Here is a 19661-nt window from a genome sequence, read left to right on the forward strand (position 1 = left end):
GCCGGGTTAGGAGCACTGAAAATGAACAATTTTTTTTTATCAACAATAGCCTGACACGGGCGGTCGTGTCAGGAGCACTGAAGATGAATGCCAAACCTTGTGGAAACCAGTAGCCTGACACGACCACCCGTGTCAGCTGACACGGCCGTGTCAGGCAGGCGAATTTTTTGAATTTTTTTTGAAATTTTTGAATTTTCGTGGGACCCACCCACTTAATCCACCATTAACCATATATTTTCCCCATTCACCTTATCATTATCAGATTTTTCTCCTACAACTCATTATTCTCTCTCATCATTTTTCATCTCTTTCTCTCAAAACCTTTCAACTTCCATTAAAACTCATAAACCTCACCACCTAAAATCTTCCATAACCCCCATTTCCACTCACCTATCGCCATAACACCCTTCACTAATATTACTCCACTCGCCGTCCCGATCCTAACCACGGTTTCGGATTTTCCTAACTCAAAAGTTCAAATAATTTCTATTTTTTGCAGGTCCAAAATGCCCCCGCGGAGAATCCTCACCGGAAAGCAACAACTCGCGGAAATGGTGAAATCACGAAAGCGCCTGAGTCGAAATCCAAATCCATACAACATCGTGTTTGACAATCCGAAACAAGAACGGAGATACCAAATTCACCGGAAGCGCAAACTCACGCTGACGAGGTATATGTGTGAGCATACTATGAACGCTCTGGGGCTGAAGATGGAGGTATACCGGATGTTCCATGTCTTGGGAATGCTCGAGTTCATGAGTCTGGGAGCGCCGACATACGAGCGCGTTACTCTCGAATTCCTTAGCACGTTGGAATTCCACCTGGAAAACGGTGGATAGACACGACCAGGTATTATTTTGGCACTTTGCGTTTCTGGTTGTTTAATAATTATCATGAGCTGTCTGTTGAGGAGTTAGCAGCAATACTCCGACTCCCTCTTAATGGACCAGGAGCGGTCCCAGACGGGTTCTCACCTAAGGATTTCTGGATTTCCATAACCGGGAGGACGGATTACTCCTCCAAAGGTGCGAAAGCCTCGGGCATCCAGAATCCATGTTTCAGGTACGCTCATAAGGGTTTAGCCTATAGCCTGTTTGGAAGAGACGATAGCACATGGGTAGCTACTCAGAGAGAGCTATTCTTTATGTACTTGATGACTCAAAACAAAGCCATCAATGTAGCTGCCTTTACAACAGACTATCTGGGCAGAGTCGGTCGAGCAAACTCCGGAGGCATATCCGTAAGGGGAATGATCACCCAAATCGCTGAGCATTTCGGGTATCAAGTTGTTTTACTCGAAGACACGCCAATTGCAGGTATCACCAAAATTGACATGCCTGCTCTAATTTCACAAGGTATGATTGATGTTGCCCCTACTTACTATTCCGTACTTATCCATAAGAGGTTTATCATCGCTTTGCCGAATCCGGACAGAGTCGCTATTACTGACTGTGCTAATTGGTTGTATGTGAGCCCTGACCCCGACGCGGATGAAGGCCACGAAAATGACCATTTTACTACAGGTGAGAAATTTATGGATGACTAGGTGGAAGGAACGAAAGTAAAAGAAGAAGATCCTCAAGCACCTTCTGAGCAGTTTGTACCACCGCATCAGGAACCCACCCAATAGGCGGCAGGTTCATCATCTTGGTCAACTGACCAATGGAGCTGGGTACAAACCGAGATAGGTGACTTGAGGACGGAACAACAACGGTAAGGCATCGAGCAAGCCCGTCAAGGGGCGATGTTGGATGAGATGAGCAGCATGATGCGACAGTTTATGTTGCATTTCCCGCAACCACCTCCTCAGTAGGACACTGTAAGTGCCCTCCTTCGCTCTTGTTCGAAAACATTGTGGATAATCTTGAGTTCAAGTGTGGGGGAGATTTTATGTCTTTTATTAGTATTTTATTCTCAGTATTTTGTTATTGTGTTATTTTACTTTTGTGCATTCTAGATTTGATTTTTCTAGTTGAAGGTACATTATGCTGCGAGTGTGTCAAGTCTGTGTTGACAGGATGGAAATAGTAATGATCACGATTGAGAGTGGATGAAAGGATCACACCACTCACCATGGTTGGTTGTGAAGGATCTCCCTAGGAAGTTGACACTGCTGAAAGTAAAGATCGAACGCAACATATACAGCTTAACCGACATGAGTATCTTGTACATTCCGAAGTAAGGAAGAGATCGCACCAAACTAATGAGTACTGTGGGTCCTGTCAAAGCTGAACCAAACAAAGAGAGTCATAAAAAGTCAAACACATTGATCATCATGAGCGACATTCAGGTTTGTCTTTATCACTCTAAATTTGCATAGACTCTCTGGGACTGTCACTGCATGATACACATACTGAGGCACGTTGTTTGAAATTAACCCCGAGCCTTTCTAGCCATCCCGAATAATTATATCCCTCGTTAACCCCATTTGGGCCTATATCCATTTGTTTGTTTAAACCCCATAAATGTACCCCCTTGACCAAAAACACTTCCTCACCCTATTCAGAGTCGTGATAATACATTCAAACTGTGTTGAAAAGCTAAGTTTGGGGTAAAACCCCCAAAGCTCCCAAAGCCCAAGAGAGTGCAAAAACAAAAGAAAAAGAAAAAATTGATGAATCGAGAGAAAGAAAGAAAAATAAAAAGAGAAAAATGATAACTCGAAGATTCAAAAAGAAGCATGGAAAAGGGCATTCGGTGAAGAAAAAAATAATAAGAAAAGAAAACCGAGGAAATAAAAGAAACAAACACAGGATGTGACATCGACTCTGAACCAAAAGCCACTTGTTTTCCTTTTTTATAATCCATCCCCTAACCCAAGCCAAGTTACAACTCGAAAGACCTCAAAAGTGTGTGTGTTGTGTGTAGGTGATAGGAAAAGAGAGACTATTCAAACTTATGAGTGATATTGCATACTTTGAATTATGAGTGTACACAGTTTACCCCGAGAGAATTGGTGAGAATGTGATATAAGCTGACAGGTGAAACGGTTCTTTGAAGTGAAAGTGCGAAGGAAGACTTACAAATAAAAGCAAGATTTGTGGAAGGAAAAGGGAAGACGTTAGCGAATGATCTCAGCAGGGGTGGAAAACATAAAGAATTCTGGGGAGTGACAATGTGTCTGAGACATTACTTGGGACAAGCAATGAGCTAAGTTTGGGGTTGTGATCAGTCACCATTTGCATTGAGTTTTCGTAACTGATCCGACTCAAAACAAAGGCTTTTGACACACTATGCAAGCATTTATGATACGTTTCGAGTTAGTTTTACTCCGTCATTTTATTTAAGCAATTTTAATCATTGTTATGTTTTACTTTTTATTTCGTGATTTTATGCGTGAGATAGCTGTGTTTTTGTCGAACAGGTCCAGGTAGAAGAACCAGAGAACTCAGAACGAGACAGTGCGAGATTCCGGCAAGCAAAGGAGAAGAAAACCCTGGTATAGGAGGCCTGACACGGCCACCCGTGTCACCTGACATGGGCCGTGTCAGGCAAGGGAGGACATGTGAAGAAAAACAGTAGCTTGACACGGGCCGTGTCATGCAGCATCCTCAACCGTGTCACCCCCTGCCAGGGGCGTGTTAACCAGAACAGTAGGCTGACACGGCCACCTGTGTCAGCTGACACGGGTCGTGTCAGCCCAAGCCCAAAAATTCAGTTTTTCTCGGGCTTTTGTTCGTCGGGATTTTTGAAGATATTTTTGGACCTGTCCAACTGCTGCTTGGAATTTTCACTATAAAAGAGGGTCTTCTGCCAAAGGAAAAATCATCTTGGAATACGGCAAAACACAGTATTGTGAAGCAATCAAGGATTACAGAAATCAAGGCATTCGAAGAGCTGAAGATATTCATGAGCGGGAGCGATTGAAGATCAAAGTCATCCAATTACTTGTAATGTGTAATTTTTATCTTGAATTTGTTTTAAACAATATGAGTTGCTAAACCCCCCAATGCTAGGGGGTGTCCCTAATTTAGAATTGTAACGAATTTGAGTTTACATTTGCATTTATAATATTGTTTTTACGGTAACCTTTTGATGTGTTTATTGCTTTCTCTTTCGGACCAATCGAGATTGATTTATGGTTATCAATTAGGTTGGACCGCCATTGATAAGGTTTTCATAAGGTTACTCTACAGTAGATATCACCTAGGACTAGGGATACCCTGTATGAACCAGAGTATTCTTGATATTATACAACTTAACTTCACCCTAATTGGCTATGGACATGGAAATTAGGGTAGATTGATTAAAGGTTTTCTCACCAAGGACTTGGGAGAAAATACCCTTAAGAACTGGTAGTAATTGATATGTGTTGATGCAATAGTGACTCAGAGTTGTTACAAGGATAAATCATACACCTTTCCTGGCATTGTTCCTTTTTCTCTATAAACCTTTATTTTCATCCTTATTTACCTTTGCTTTTATTATTATATTTTTACACCTAAAAACCAAATTAATACTTTTTGTTTAATTGAATGATAATTTAAACTCAATATTAACTTGCAGTCCTTGAGATCGACATTCGGGGAATTTCCCCATTATTACTATAGAAGGAAAAATAGTACACTTGCTATTTTCCCGATCAATACCCCTCAAATATAAAGTTTTTTCATGCCTTACACCCTTGAAACATCTCAATTGGACCCCTACACCTAAAACCCTAATGCATCTTGGCTTGGTTCTTGATGAAACTTATGGCTCAAGAAACCCTAGTTTGAGGTTCCTTTGATCATTGACCTTGTTTATTTTTGCCCATCCAATCACCCTACCACTCACTAACATCATTTAATGACCATTACAATCAAAATCAACCATTTAAACATCCCTCTAATCCATGTTACAAGTAGTTGGTTCATGCTTGATTTTTCAACTTTCCATGACTTTATCCACCCACCAATTTGACCTAAAATCATCCACAAAGGTCCAAAATTCATTTCCCATCATGATATGATCATATAAACTCAAAACATCCATCATTGTGGCTTCAAAAGCAAGAAATCACAAAAACCTTAAAACTAGGTGATGTTGGTTGCTCACCTTTTTCCGTTTTGTTTTCATTAACCAAATAACGTCTCCGTAAGTGTTCCGATGTTATATTTTTTAAACTGGATATCTTACCTTGAAATGTTCTAGAACTAATTTTTTATTTATAAAAATTTATTAATTTTTGCTACATTTATATTTAGCAAGTATGGATATGACTTTGATGATATGCAATAAAAACCAGACACATGTAGATACCACTGAGATATTCTTAACTGCAGAAAAATTTGAGACACGAGAAAATGTGACTAGGTGGATTATGGAGGTTGGAATCAGGAATAGAGTGATTGTTATGATAACCCGTTCGGACATCAAAACTGGCAAGAGAGGAAGAAGTGACAAAGTTATATTTGGTTGTGATAGAGGTGGAAAATATAAAAAAGGAGATAGTGAAACACAAAGTGCTACCAATAAATGTGGTTGTCCATTCAAAATTAGGTCAACACCATCAAAAGATGGTTCTGGTTGGAAGATTAACATAAAATATAGACTTCACAACCATGGTTTATTAGATAGATTTGAAGGTCATTCGTTTGTAGGTCAACTTAATGCTGATGATCAACAACATGTTGTTGATTTGATAAAACATCATGTTCCACCAAGACACATATTGTTGTCATTGTAAGAACAAGATCCAGAGAATGTGACTCGGATCACCCAAATATATAAACATAAGAGTAAGATGCAGAAAGACATCAGGGGGCCTAGAATGGAAATGCAACATTTATGTAAGATGATATAGGATTCAGATTATGTTTATTGGAGTAGGAAAAAAGACGAGTCAGAAGTTATGAGAGATATCTTATGGGCCCACCCAGAATCAGTGAAGTTGTTGAATATGTTTCCTAGTGTGTTGATTATGGACAATACGTACAAGATAAACATGTACATACAACATTTGTTGGAAGTAGTTGGTATGACATCAACTGAGTTAACATTTGTTGTTGCATTTGCCTATATGAAGTCTGAGCAAATAGATAATTTTTGTTGGGTATTGAATAAGTTGAAACAGTTGTTTACTAAGCAAGGGTTATGGACAAAAGTGATTCTAACTGATAGAGACCTTGCTTTGATAAAAGCAATTGAAATAATATTTCCAATGGCAGTTAATTTGCTTTGTCGATTTCACATTAACACAAATGTGAAAGCAAAGTGCAAGGAGTATGTTGTGAATGATATACAAGAGTCGATAGAGAAACTATGGTATGAACTTGTAAGGCCTAATGATGAGGTGGAGTACCATCAATAGTTGCAACAACTTGAGCACACATGTATGGATTTTAGACCATTTTTTGATTGTGTTAAAGACACATGGTTGACTCCTCAGAGGCATAAATTTGTCGGAGCTTGGATCAACCAAGTGTTGCATTTGGGCAACACCGCAACTAATAGGTACGGTGTTTGAAATTAGCCATAGTTTATTTATCTTAATATTAAGTATATTGATTTAAGTTATTTTTTTTGGGTTGAGTCTGGCCATTGGAAACTAAAGTAGATGTTGGAGAACAGTTTAGGTGATATGTGCAAATATTGGGAGGCTATGAATGGAAATATCAAGGTACAACTAGGAAATATTAGAGCTTCATTTTAGAAGAGTTTTTATGAAGTTGAGCACGCGCATACTAGTCCATTTTATGGGAATTTGTGTGGTTCAGTATCAATAGCAGCTTTAAGACACATTGTTGAAGTGTGGTTGAGGGATATTACCAGAAATGGGTTATGTGATAGAAAATTGGTATAACGTCATTCTTGTCTCATTGGGTTATCCTAGTTTTACTTTCTTTCATATGATGACTTTGAAGGAGAAGAGCGGTCCAAAATGCAGCGGAATTTAAAAATTTCTCCTTTAGTGATCCTTACGAATGGGCACGGCCAGTGATAGAATCATTACCTCTTGTGGCGATTGAAACCTTTGATGCAGATCTACGGAGCGATCACGAACATTGAATGGTGACAACGCCTCTACTCAGTCCACACGAACGGATTCCTTCAATCTCAGTGCTAGCTTCTATGAATGAAGGCTTTGAGTGAGAGTGAGAGAGAGAGCGAGAGAGAGAAACGAAATTACAACTGCACAAATGCTTCTGCACAATGGTTCTATTTATATAACCACTTGTGTGGGCTGCAAGCTAAAAAAACCCACTTAAGTGTATGTGGTCGATATCTTATGATATGCCAAAATCACTTAAGTGTGTGGTACCTTACCATATTTCGTATTCTACTTAAGTACACTGTACCTTACGATGTTCTACAATTCACTTAAGTGCACCGTACCTTATGGTGTTCCTTAGTTACTCTATCTCTCATCAATCCGTCCTTTTGTGTGTGACCCTGTAGGTTTTCGCGACATTAACAATTATATTAAATCACGTATTTAACATAATAAACAGTGAACGATATCTAGCGACACATCACTGCTACCCAAGACATGAAAATGTCATGTGATCTGACAAATCCTTTTGTGATAATACTTATGTGTATAATTATCCTTTTGCCCTTATGTCTATATTGAACACAAGGCATAGACCGTGTCATCCTTGTCCAGTTTAATATTGGGCCAGTAGACATTTATCATGTTACGCGGGATGGGCAAATTCCATCTAGGTCACTCATGTCCCTCATCATGCTTCGTGGAGTATCCATCAACTGCCTTTATGGTCATCTAGTTACGGATAATGTGTGATCAGCAATAAGGCACTCGACTCTACATCTAAGGTACATAGTGGTTTCAGGTCAAAGGGCGGTATACACCATTATCACCATGAGAATAACTTATGACATTTAGCATAACATTCTATATAGTATTCTCATAGCGGGTCAATCCAGTATAAATATTACTCTCAATATTCATACTTATGTTTAGACTTGATAACTCCTTATCCATGATCCATGAGATGTGATCATCAGTCCATATACATAATAGTCTTAATGCTTTAATATTATCCCACTTCATAACAAAGCTCGACTACAGATACTTTAAGAATAATGTCCTTATGTTTAATGGGATCTCATGATTAAGTCACACTTGATACATTAACCGGACCAGCTATTTTAGGGACTTTATTAAACAAATATAATAAAGAAAAAGCCTTTTATTATTAATAAATAATTCGATACAAGTACCAAAAGTATTAGCCTCTAGGGCTTACACCAACAGACTTCACCTTCACCTAATGTATCCGTTTACTGCATTGGTTTTGTAAACCAAGATCATTGGGTTCAGGTAAATATTCATGTTTGTTATGTTAATTACTTATCTTTTATTTATGTTTTACTTATTAATTTCCTAAATAGGTAAACATGAATGAGGGATTTCCATTGCCACCGATCACATTGGATTGGAAGAAGTATCGCACAACAAATGCAATTTCTTGAATGATAGGATTTGCTAGATGGTTACAGCATTGGCAATACCTTACGCATGTAGTGCCGCAATATGTTAGATTATAATTGAAATGTGATTGTTATATTTTGGTTTGCATTGATGATTGATTTCATGTTATATTTAATTCATGTTATATTTTGGATTATATTGCATAAGTCATAAAATAGTAAAGAAGTTTCAAAATATTTAAGTCTAAAAAATATTACATAAGTCTGAATAGTACATAAGTCTCATAATTCATCAGCATTAGTTATTGGTCCGCCCTGAGGTATCAATCCATCCTGAGCTACACGTAATGCTCGAAAGACCTCAACAAAATCATCGTCATCCACTTCCGCCTCATGACGATGTAAATAACGATGCAGCTCATGTAAAACGAATGATAGCCTCGGATCTTACGGTCCTTCGTCATAGACAGGAATTAGGATCTGTCTCACCTCATAGTACCAATCCAAGTAATCGGATGCCACATCATATGGTGTAGTAGTGAATTATGTCGGACGGATGACATCCATCATGCTCGCATGATATGCAATCCACTTAACATCCACATCGAGTTTGTCAACATCATGAGGTGAAGAGGGTATGTACTGCTTATATATAAATTGATGCAAACATCCGTGAGATAAGTATAGTATTGAAGGAGAATTGCGATCCAAAACGCAGCGGAAATTAAAATTTTCTCCTTTAGAGATCCTTACGAATGGTCATGATCAGTGATAGAATATTTACCTCTTGTGACGATTGAAACCTTTGGTGCAGATCTCTTGTGACGATCAAAACCTTTGATGCAGATCCACGGAGCGATCACGAACGTTGAACGATGACAACGTCTCTACTCAGTCCACACGAACGGATTCCTTCAATCTCAGTGCTAGCTGGTACGAATAAAGGCTTTGAGTGAGAGAGAGAGAGAGAGAGAGAGAGAGAGAGAGAAAACGAAAATAATGCAACCGCAATGAATGCTTCTGCACAAGGGTTCTATTTATAGAACCACTTGTGTGGGCTTCAAGCTAAAAAGCCCACTTAAGTGTATTTTGGCCAAAATCACTTAAGCTCATGATACCTTACCATATTTCGTATTCTACTTAAGTATACCGTACCTTTACGATGTTCTACAATTCACTTAAGGGCACCGTACCTTACAGTGTTCCTTAGTTACTCTATCTCTCATCAATCCGTCCTTTGTGTGTGACCCTGTAGGTTTTCGCGACATTGGCAATTATATTAAATCATGTATTTAACATAATAAACAGTGAGCGGTATCTAGCAACACATCACTGCTACCCAAGACACGAAAATATCATGTGATCTGACAATTCCTTCTGTGATAATGCTTATGTGTATAATTACCCTTTTGCCCTTATGTCTATATTGAACACAAGGCATAGATCGTGTCATCCTTGTCCAGTTCAATATTGGGCCCATAGACATTTATCCTGTTACGCAGGATGGGCAAATTCCATCTAGGTCACTCATGTCCCTCAGCATGCTTCGTGGAGTACCCATCAACTGTCTTTATGGTTATCCAGTTACGGACAACGTTTGATCAGCAATAAAGCACTCGACTCTACATCTAGGGTCCATAGTGGTTTCAGGTCGAAGAGTGGTATACACCATTATCACCATGAGAATAACTTATGACACTTTGCATAACTTTCTATATAGTATTCTCATAGCGGGTCAATCCGGTATAAATATTACTCTTAATATTCATACCTATGTTTAAGACTTGATAACTCCTTATCCATGATCCATGAGATGTGATCATCAGTCTATATACATAATAGTCTTAATGCTTTAATGTCATCCCACTTTACAATAAAGCTCGACTACGGATACTTTAAGAATAATGTCCTTATGTTTAATGTGATCTCATGATTAAGTCATACTTGATACATTAAACAGACTAGCTATTCTAGGGACTTTATTAAACAAACGTAATAAAGAAAAAGCCTTTTATTATTAATAAATAATTCGATACAAGTACCAAAAGTATTGGCCTCTAGGGCTTACACCAACAAGTATAACTATGCAATACCATTTCAAGTCATCAATGTACAAACATATATCATCAAATGACCGGTGTTGTCTATGATCCTCAAAAGGGCGCCAAATGACATAAACATGTGTCAATCCATCCAACACATGTCTGAGCTCATCAACCTTTTGCCTTGCTTGTACATCCATTTCATCGCCCTAGGAAGTGGACTACCAATACTAGCAATCTTAGAAAATCCTCTCTTGCCAACAGTTGAAAAATACTGATGAATTCAACATTGTTACACAACATGAATATTATCAATTAAAATGATTATAAATAAGTTAATATAATTCAAAATAAAATTAAAATTAAATATTTGTACTTGTAGTAAAGAGGCATATCCCCCAAGCTGGTTGCAAGTATAAAAAGAAGCATCTCCTAGATATTTGTAGAGGGTGACAAGTGCAGTTGGCCCAAATTATATTTACCACATCCAGGGAAATCCCTAAATAGTGATAAATACTTTGCCTCTACAAGAGTAAAATTCTTGTCGACAAAAATGGTGCAGCCTACCAACAATAACATACAGGCTCTAGCTGCATAGTTAAATCTACTCTCAATTCGCTGACGCGTAAAAATCACCTTCAACCAATCCAACCTATAATACGCACATCTACAACTACGAACCTTTTCAGCTGTCTCTTCCAACGAAACACCCAACATATCAATAGCTAGAGTAATAACATCAGAATTAATGAAACCGTGTGTAGGGTTACAAAAATCTCTCATACACTGTATATGAAGAAGACAAGAAACACCGTACAATATAATGGTCATCTCTCCAAATGACATATGAAAGGACGATGTGTTTGGATGCCATCTCTCCACAAATGCTGATACTAAATTCTGATTTATCCTCGACAAATTGGTTCTCTGTAGAGAGGATAGACCAGAATCAGACAATCATCTCTCTATCACCGGTGGGAGATTCTACGGAACCCATTTGATCAATTTTCTAGCATGTGCAACAATCTTCAATTCTTTCTTCGGAACTCTCTCCTAAAAATAATTCATAATATATGTTATAAAATATAAATAATTAATATTAAATTTGGCTCAACATAAAATGATAGAGATTAACTTACTTCGCCGAACCATAAATGGTGAGCAACATGGTCCTGATACCTCACCAGAAGAGACATATCAGACGGTCCTCCGGGGAATGATGGATGTAATGGACGAGACGAGGCTCAGGTGCACCTATTTAATCTTTCTCTCGATTCATTAACTGTTGAGGTTGTCGTTCATCACCATATCGTCGATAAATGCTCTCGTCTCGGTCTCTAATACGAGCCATTAAAAAAAGTCAAAAATACGAATCGGAAAAAAGAGAACTAAGTTCTCCGAAAAAGTTTTCAAAATCGAATAACTTCATGGCTAGTTCTCTGGTGTTAAAAATTTATGAATCAGAATACTAACGCCCAAATTATCTAGGGTGTATTTTTCTAAGTAATTGGACTATTTTGGTAAAAAAAAAAATTAATTTGTGGAAGTAGGGGGATAAATCGAGAGGTAAAGTGTACAATATTGATGTTAGTTAGTATGTAATTGTCTTTGGGATAATACTCGGTGGGACCCAAAACAGTAATTGGGCCAAGAAACACGTTTCCGAACTCGCATCTCACTCTCGATCTTCTTCCTAATTCATTTCTTCACCGTCGTCGTCTTCTTCTTCTTTCATCACGGTTTGACAGAAAATCACCATGTTCTTCCATTTTCTCTTCTGCAAACGCAAATCTTCCTTTCAAATCTGCGTTTCTTCAACCACCTCCTAATTTTATCTCCGAGTTCATTTTCATCCTTCACATCTCACTTGCCGTAACCATGGCAAATTGGATCTCCTCCAAACTCAAAGCCGCCGAGAATATTCTCCATCAGGCAAGTCCTTCTACAACAACTCTTCTCATGTTCTTTATCTCCCTAATAATCATTCCGCGAAATTGCAATTTTCATCATTAATTTCAGTTTATAGCGTGTATTATTCTATTTGCATTTAATTGATTTCAATTTTCCCTTCGCAATTGCGTAACTTCTACGGTTCAGATCGATCAGCAAGCGGCGGAATCTCTTCGGAAGAACGACGAGAGGCTTCAATTAGAGGAACAAGCCAGTATCGATGCTCCTGTAAAACCAGGGAGCGGTGTGCCTCTGAAGGATCAATTGAAGAATCAATTGAAGAAGAAAATCCATGAGAATAATGATTATAATGGAAAATTGCTCAGTGATCCTAATTTCAGTGTGCTTAAAACTACACCAACGATTGCACCTAAACATTCCCCAAAATCTAGCCCTACAATCACAGATGGTGATTGGACTGAACTTCTTAGTTCACCTACTCAGCCTACAGCTTCTGCTTCTGGGGGAATTCACGGTAACGGTGTACCTGCAGCTCGATTTTTAAGGCAAAATAGTAGGAAGCAGAAGAGTTCATCTGTGTCTGATATAAAGAGGAATCAGAAAAGTGGTAACAGTGGTCCAAGGTCTTTGCTGAGATCAGACTCTGTTAAAGGAGCTAAATTGAGTGGAAAAAACAGTGATGATGGGAAGGAATCTACCTCTCCTGGTTCGAGCGATAGGCAGTCTAATGTAGAATTGGATACGGATGGTACTAGAGGACCGGAATATGTTAGCAATAAAAGTTCTGATAAGCCTGTGATTGAGGTCAACAATAAGGAAAAGGAAGACCGTGAGCATCGATTTAGTTATAGGGACTTCTCTTCACCTGAATCTTTACGGGAAGATGACAAAAATATTGCTGCTGAGGCAATACCAGTAAGGGGGGTTGATAAAGTTCGTGCAGCTAAGATCCCAGTTGACGTTGGCAGTCGTCTGAAAAATGTGATAAAAGGGAGGCGTGAGCTTAATTCAGTGTCTGACAATTTAACATCCAATGATTTGAAAAGAGGTTCTTCCATGGCAAGTGGCGAAAGTTCTGATTCGGATACAGAGTCCGGTTCAACATCTGATTCCGAAAGTGAACATGAGAGGGAAGAAAGGAGAAAGAAGAGAGAAAGGATCCTAGCTGAGAGAGCAGCAGCTAATGCAATGATTGCTATCAAGGAAAAGGAGAATATAGTGGCCAAATTAGAGGGGGAGAAACAAAGTCTAGAGAAAATACTTGAGGAGCGAGCTCAACAACAAGCACAAGAGGTAGTTTTACGTAGTTCTTTGAACTGATCTTTACATTTACTCTTTTAAGTTCTGTGTTATACCAATGGTTATGCACAGGGTGTCTAGTTTAGAAAAATAAAATGACTACTCAAGCTTTCGCATGATAATAGCTTCTCATAATGAGCTGACTTCGCATTGAAATTAATTGCTGTCTAGATCACTGTTTTGGATAGCACTTGATGTTTTTGACGTGTTGATTACATTTTTTTTTATCTCGATCTTCTATTATAGAAGGTAAATGGGCAACAAGCTGCGCCGTGTTGATTACTTATTTGATCCTCTTTTAATCTTTCCCTCAGGCTTCACACCTTCAGAGTACTATGATGGAAACAATGGAAGCTGTTGAGTTAGAAAAGCAAAAACATAATAATACTAGAATGGAAATTCTTACGCGGTTAGCTAAACTGGAGGTATGTTAATTGAACGATTTAAGCCATCTGTCTGTAATGTAAAGCTTACAGCACACTCGGTAAATATGTTGTTCATGATGCTCTAGTTTTGCAAATATCTAGATAAGCTTGTCATTGATAAATGTATGCATTGGTTGTAGACTGCTAATGCCGATCTTGCAAGATCCCTCGCAGCAGTACAGTGGAGCTTTGAAGTAGAGGTATTTTTAGATTCTAAGATGATTTCCTTCCATTTTTCATGATTCATAGAATCCATGGTTTTTGTCTGTAGTGTTGATAAAATTCTGAAGTCACTGAATACAAAATAGACTTGCCACTGTTTATCACAAAGTTTTGCACTTGATCTTAAATATGAGAGGAACTTATGATTTCTTAAAATAGTACGGCCAAATGGTCATGGCATCACAATGAAAGCTGATGAGAGACAATTAATCGAAGATTTTATCTCCATACTGACTCTCTGACACTGTCTGGAAAAATTCCCTAAACACTGCTGGAACTAAAAGCTTAAAAGTTCAATTGAATTGGCTTATCAGCTCCCTAAAGATATTTTGATTACAAATGTAGCTTTATTAATGGCTTAGAATGGGACTTTTATATTAGAGTTGAATTAACCAAATCCGCGTGTCATCTTCAGATCTGGATAAGCATATTAAATTATTATGCGTTACTTATGATATGTTTTGTATCAGGCCAAACAAGTAGCAGAACTCAGACAAAAAATTGCATTGAAAGAATCTGTTCTTGAAGGTACTGCCTTTTTGTAAAGCCATTGATTTGTAATCTGAAATACTAGGTCTCTTTTGTTTTCATTTCTTATTTTCTCTCTTTATCATAAGACTGCCACGTTGTTTTCATTCTGTTCTTCCTGATTTCAAAGATTTGTACAGGAAATTTTGAAAACAAAAATAAGTTTATCAAGTGTTTCTTGTACAAATCTTTGGCAATTAGCAGCCGTTTTATAATTAAAAATGTAAACATGAAATGAAAACAAATCACTTTTTCTTCAAAGTAAACAGACCCTTATGTTTCATTTCAACCATTAATTGTGTCATTTCGTGGGGCTCATTAGCTACCAAGGTTTATAATATATTTGTTTCATTTTAACTTGAAACTTATTTTCAAATCTTAATTCTTAAGTATGTATTAGTCTACGAGCTCTTAATAAAAAATGGCAAAAGGTTAGAATAGGCCTATAAAGATAATTTAGGTTAGTAACTTAATAGTATAGGCCTAAAGGAAAATTTTCTTGCTTGTTGAACAGCATAATGAGCATATGCACTGGAATTATTGGGTACATTTATATGCCCAATAGAACAATGATTATTCATGATTTGAACTTTTAGCTACTTACATGTTGGACAAAATAGGTGGTTAGTATGCAGTTAAAGGACAGGCCATTTAGGTTTCAAACAAGGTTGTGTTAGGCTTCAATAGGGTTTTCAGGAGCCACATTATGTGAATTTGGGTTAGGTCTAACTCACCCCAAAAGCTAGCTCAAGTGGTAGGGTTGCTCAAGCTTTACATGGACTACTTTGATCTTTGGGATCTCAACATGCTACTTATGAGCACACAAAAAAATGTAGGTGACTGAATTACATATCCAAGATGGCCATATTATAATTTGGGCTAGGTTTAACTCAACTCTATATGCTAGCTCAAGAGACGAGGAATGCCCAAGCACACACATCAACTAGGATTTCCCTTACTTTTGCCCGAGAATACAGTTGACTACAAATATGTTCTGGAAATGTCTTTCTTTCTATATAGATTAATGGTAGCTTTGCTTATCATTCATCAGTGAACATTTAATAATCATTATGTATCATCGCAAATTGGTTACTTAGAGTGCTGGAGTAGTCGAGATTATGTTTTAATGAGCTGGCCTGATAATGGGTTAACCCTTTAACTTTTGTAGAGCTCAAAAAGAGCACGAGGAATCCTCATCAAACTGGAGCTTTACGAAATCAAGTAAGCTACCCTATTCTTTACTAAATCTGGTATTTTGGCTTCTTTTGTTTACTTTTTCCTTAGGTGGGGATTTTAAGAGGGTGTCTTTGTGGTATTTTCTTCTCGTTTGTTCACATATTCCCCCTTTTAAACTTATATACTCATTTTCTCGTAGTTGAGTATTCTTGACATCTGTTTATCTATGCTGTGATGTTGTAGCTCGCTTCAAAAGGAGTTGAGTTTGAACGAGAAATTCTTGAGGCTGAGCACTCTTCTACTAATGATAAAGTTGCACAGTTACAGGAAAAGGTAAGCTTTTATACTTGTCCACGTGCCTATCATATTCACTTCTTTTTCCATGACCTTGAAGAGCTATTATGTTTCAGATGTAATGTATTTCCTTATTAATTTGGTGTCTCCCTGTTTCTTTTGTTGCATTAAATAGGGTTTTTTCTTATTCTAACTTCAAAATTATATTTTAGGAAGATAAAGAAGTCTTTGAATGATCAAAATGAATCTTCTTTGAATGATCAAAATGAATCTTCTTATCAAATGAGATTAGTCTTGTATATTCCAGAACTGGAATATACTGAATTCCAGAAACTTGGAATTTTTGCATGCTCTCCATACTTTTTCATGCTTATAAAATGTGCCCAAATATATGCCGTGTTATCTATCCTATCCCCAACCCAGTGATTTGAGTTCAAGTGGTTTATGAGCTCTACTTAAGGTCGAATCATTTGAGAGAACCCGAATTTGAATTCTGAGTGGAACAATTCTTGGTCAGGCTTTACTTACCTCCCGGTCGGATTCTGCGTTACCAGTGTCCCCTTCCCCTGGAAACCAGAGGGTTAACACCAAAATATAATCTATTCTATACTCAGTTGGTATCCACTTTTGACTTCATGTAAAACAAAAATGTTTTCCTTAGCCATGGCTTGTCTAAGGTGTGGCATGATAAAGGTGCCTCATCAGGGAAGAGCCATTATTATCCATTAGATTTAATTGTAAAATAGTTAACGGTTGTGATATATTAAAGGCAACTTGCATGTAAACATGTGTAAGTATTTACTTATACATCCTTCTATAAGGATTTTAAAAAAAGAAAATATTGTAGAAGTGCAAAGTGCAAACCCTAGCTCTGCCTCCATCTGGTGTGATGGTGCCAGAGGCAAACAATGCACAGTCAAGGATGGCATCACTCTGGTTAAAATGAGAATTTTTCCAAATTGGAAGAAGAGATCATGAAAAAAAAAAGAGTTTTGAAAATTTAAAGTGAAGTGATTTCAATTGCAGACAGACTAAGACGGTTTGGTTAGCTTGTGAAGCTTCAATTTTCACGACAAAAGATTGCAATCCACCACACTCAATGATTATCAAGATGCTCCAAATTCAGATAATCAAAGGAAGCTACCTCACTTGTCCAATAGCTTACTGATTTCATCACCACTTGATCCTATATAACTATGATTCATTAAGTTGAAAATTTTCTTTATATATTGCCAGTACTTCAAAGTCAATATGAATTCTATCGGCATTGTAGTTGTTTAATACACTTAAACTTCACAGGCAAGGAAGCTTGAAGCTGACATTGAAATGACGAGGAAAGAGATAGAAGAGCCAACGGAAGTTGAATTTGAGCTCAAGCGAAGGCTTAATCAAATGACTGATCATTTAATACAGAAACAATCTAAGGTGAGTCTTTCATACATCCAGTTGGCTGTAATATTTTTGCAAATGCTCAAGATTCACTGCTTTAATTCAGGCTCAACCAGCCAGTCTGGTCTGTCCTACAAACCCACTGAAGACATTAGCAGTTTGTATAAAATCTTGTGTGATATTGCAGTAAAAAATAGATTGTAAAAAGAATGATCGATAAATCATCTGCATCTGGTTTACAGAATCCAGCCGGTTTAAATGCAAACTATTTTTATAAAAAAAAACAAGTTCATTGAAACAGAATTGGAACCTACTGGCTTACCTCAGACCCCTTTATTTTAAAAAAGTTTATTCTGCTTGTCAACAGGTTGAATCACTCTCTTCTGAGAAGGCAAGCCTTACATTTAGAATTGAGGTATGCTTTTTCGGAGGTCATGATACTAATTCTTGAAATCACAATACATTTGATTTTTAATTTTGATTATCAACTCAGCAGGCAGTGTCAAGGTTGCTGGATGAGAACATGTCAGTGTCAGCTATGAACCCTGCCTCGTCATCAAGTGACTTAGAATCTGGAATGTGGGAGCTCTCTAATTCAAAATTGAAGCCTATGCTAAAAGCCAGAATTCACTCTGGCAAAAAACACCTGGGGTCATTGCTTCAACAATTAGATTATATTTTTGTCACTGGTGCACTTGTTTTAAAAAGGAACTCAACGGCCAAACTATGGGCTGTGATTTACCTTGTTTGCCTTCATTTGTGGGTGATTTACATTCTGACATCACATTCTGGCCCATCGGATGAAGGTAGATCTGGTGCTGTGATCTCATTGGAAAACATCAATAACACGGGAGGAGTATGATTGTGTTGTGATGTATATTATAGCTTTTCGTTTTCCTTGGCTCTTAAGTTGTCTTCACTACATTGGGTATGATGTGTTACTCTGGAGTACATCAAGCATACACAGTCAACACATAGAAATGTTGCAAAGTACTTAACCATAATCACAAAAATGTAATAGTGATGAAGGAAAATATAGGACTATGTAACTTCCTATCTCCATGAGTTCAATCTCATTATATTTGTGGAAGTTAACTCGAGAACAAGTTACTCCATCAGAGATAAGCAATGTCCTGCTGTATTTTTATTGAAGAAGGGATGGATTGGGTTTGAATTTTCAATGCTTGTCATATGATAAAAGTAGATATTTGGTATGTACAGTGTAGAAACGGATGCATTGATGCAACCACAGAATGAGCCTCTAATCAGTGGTTTGGAAGGACATGGTTGTGTTGTGAGTGCACTGTTTTGACCTTAGCATTAATAATCGAAGATGCAGCAGCTTGCAGTTTAAGGATTATTATCTTTTGAATTTGTAAAGAAAAAGCAATTCATTTTTGGTATATATACGGTTATTAATTATATATTCATTCATTTCTGTAACGCATTGGAATCTTGATGACTTTTTTCATGAGTATAATATATGTCTAATTGTTTCTCGAGTAAATAAAAAATCTATTTGTTTCAGTACACTTGGATTTTGTAATGAATAAGTGGATTGCTATTCTCACCTTAGCGGGGAAGATACTCTTACAAAAATTCTAAAATGTCATTGGAAGTTAACCTAGAAAATTTTAAAATGCCATTGGAATATTATGGAAGTTAACCTAGAACATTCCAAAATGTCATTGGAATATTAGGAAGTAAACCTCCTGTATTAATGGAATAGTGAATCCGTAGGTAAAATTTAGGACTAACCCTTGAAACATATTTTGAATTTTTTAAGCGTCTTTATTTCACATCTCAAGAGAGTAAAATTTTATTTTATGAACAATATTTTTGTCAAAATTTGATATATTTTAATAAATCTTATATAATTCAATCAAATCATACATTGATACCAAAATATAACTCAATCAAATCATACACTCATGTAATTCAATCAAAATACCATATATTACGTCAAAATGCAAATCATACATTATTCACGAAATATAAA

The 19661-nt window shown here is 37.2% G+C and overlaps 1 protein-coding gene across 1 annotated transcript; it reads left to right on the top strand.

Annotated features, from left to right (window-relative positions):
• Positions 1–12028: 12028 nt before the first annotated feature.
• On the top strand, positions 12029–19192 carry LOC127100687 (golgin candidate 2). Its single transcript, XM_051037941.1, has 10 exons — positions 12029–12350; positions 12516–13622; positions 13943–14053; positions 14194–14253; positions 14746–14803; positions 15972–16024; positions 16223–16312; positions 17573–17698; positions 18030–18077; positions 18159–19192. Exons 1-10 carry the CDS (start codon positions 12297–12299, stop codon positions 18522–18524), a joined length of 2073 nt encoding a protein of 690 aa, XP_050893898.1. The 5' UTR covers positions 12029–12296; the 3' UTR covers positions 18525–19192.
• The last annotated feature ends 469 nt before the right edge of the window (positions 19193–19661 follow it).

This window comes from Lathyrus oleraceus, chromosome 7 (genome assembly GCF_024323335.1).
Source record: "Lathyrus oleraceus cultivar Zhongwan6 chromosome 7, CAAS_Psat_ZW6_1.0, whole genome shotgun sequence".
NCBI classification, from domain to species: Eukaryota; Viridiplantae; Streptophyta; class Magnoliopsida; order Fabales; family Fabaceae; genus Lathyrus; species Lathyrus oleraceus.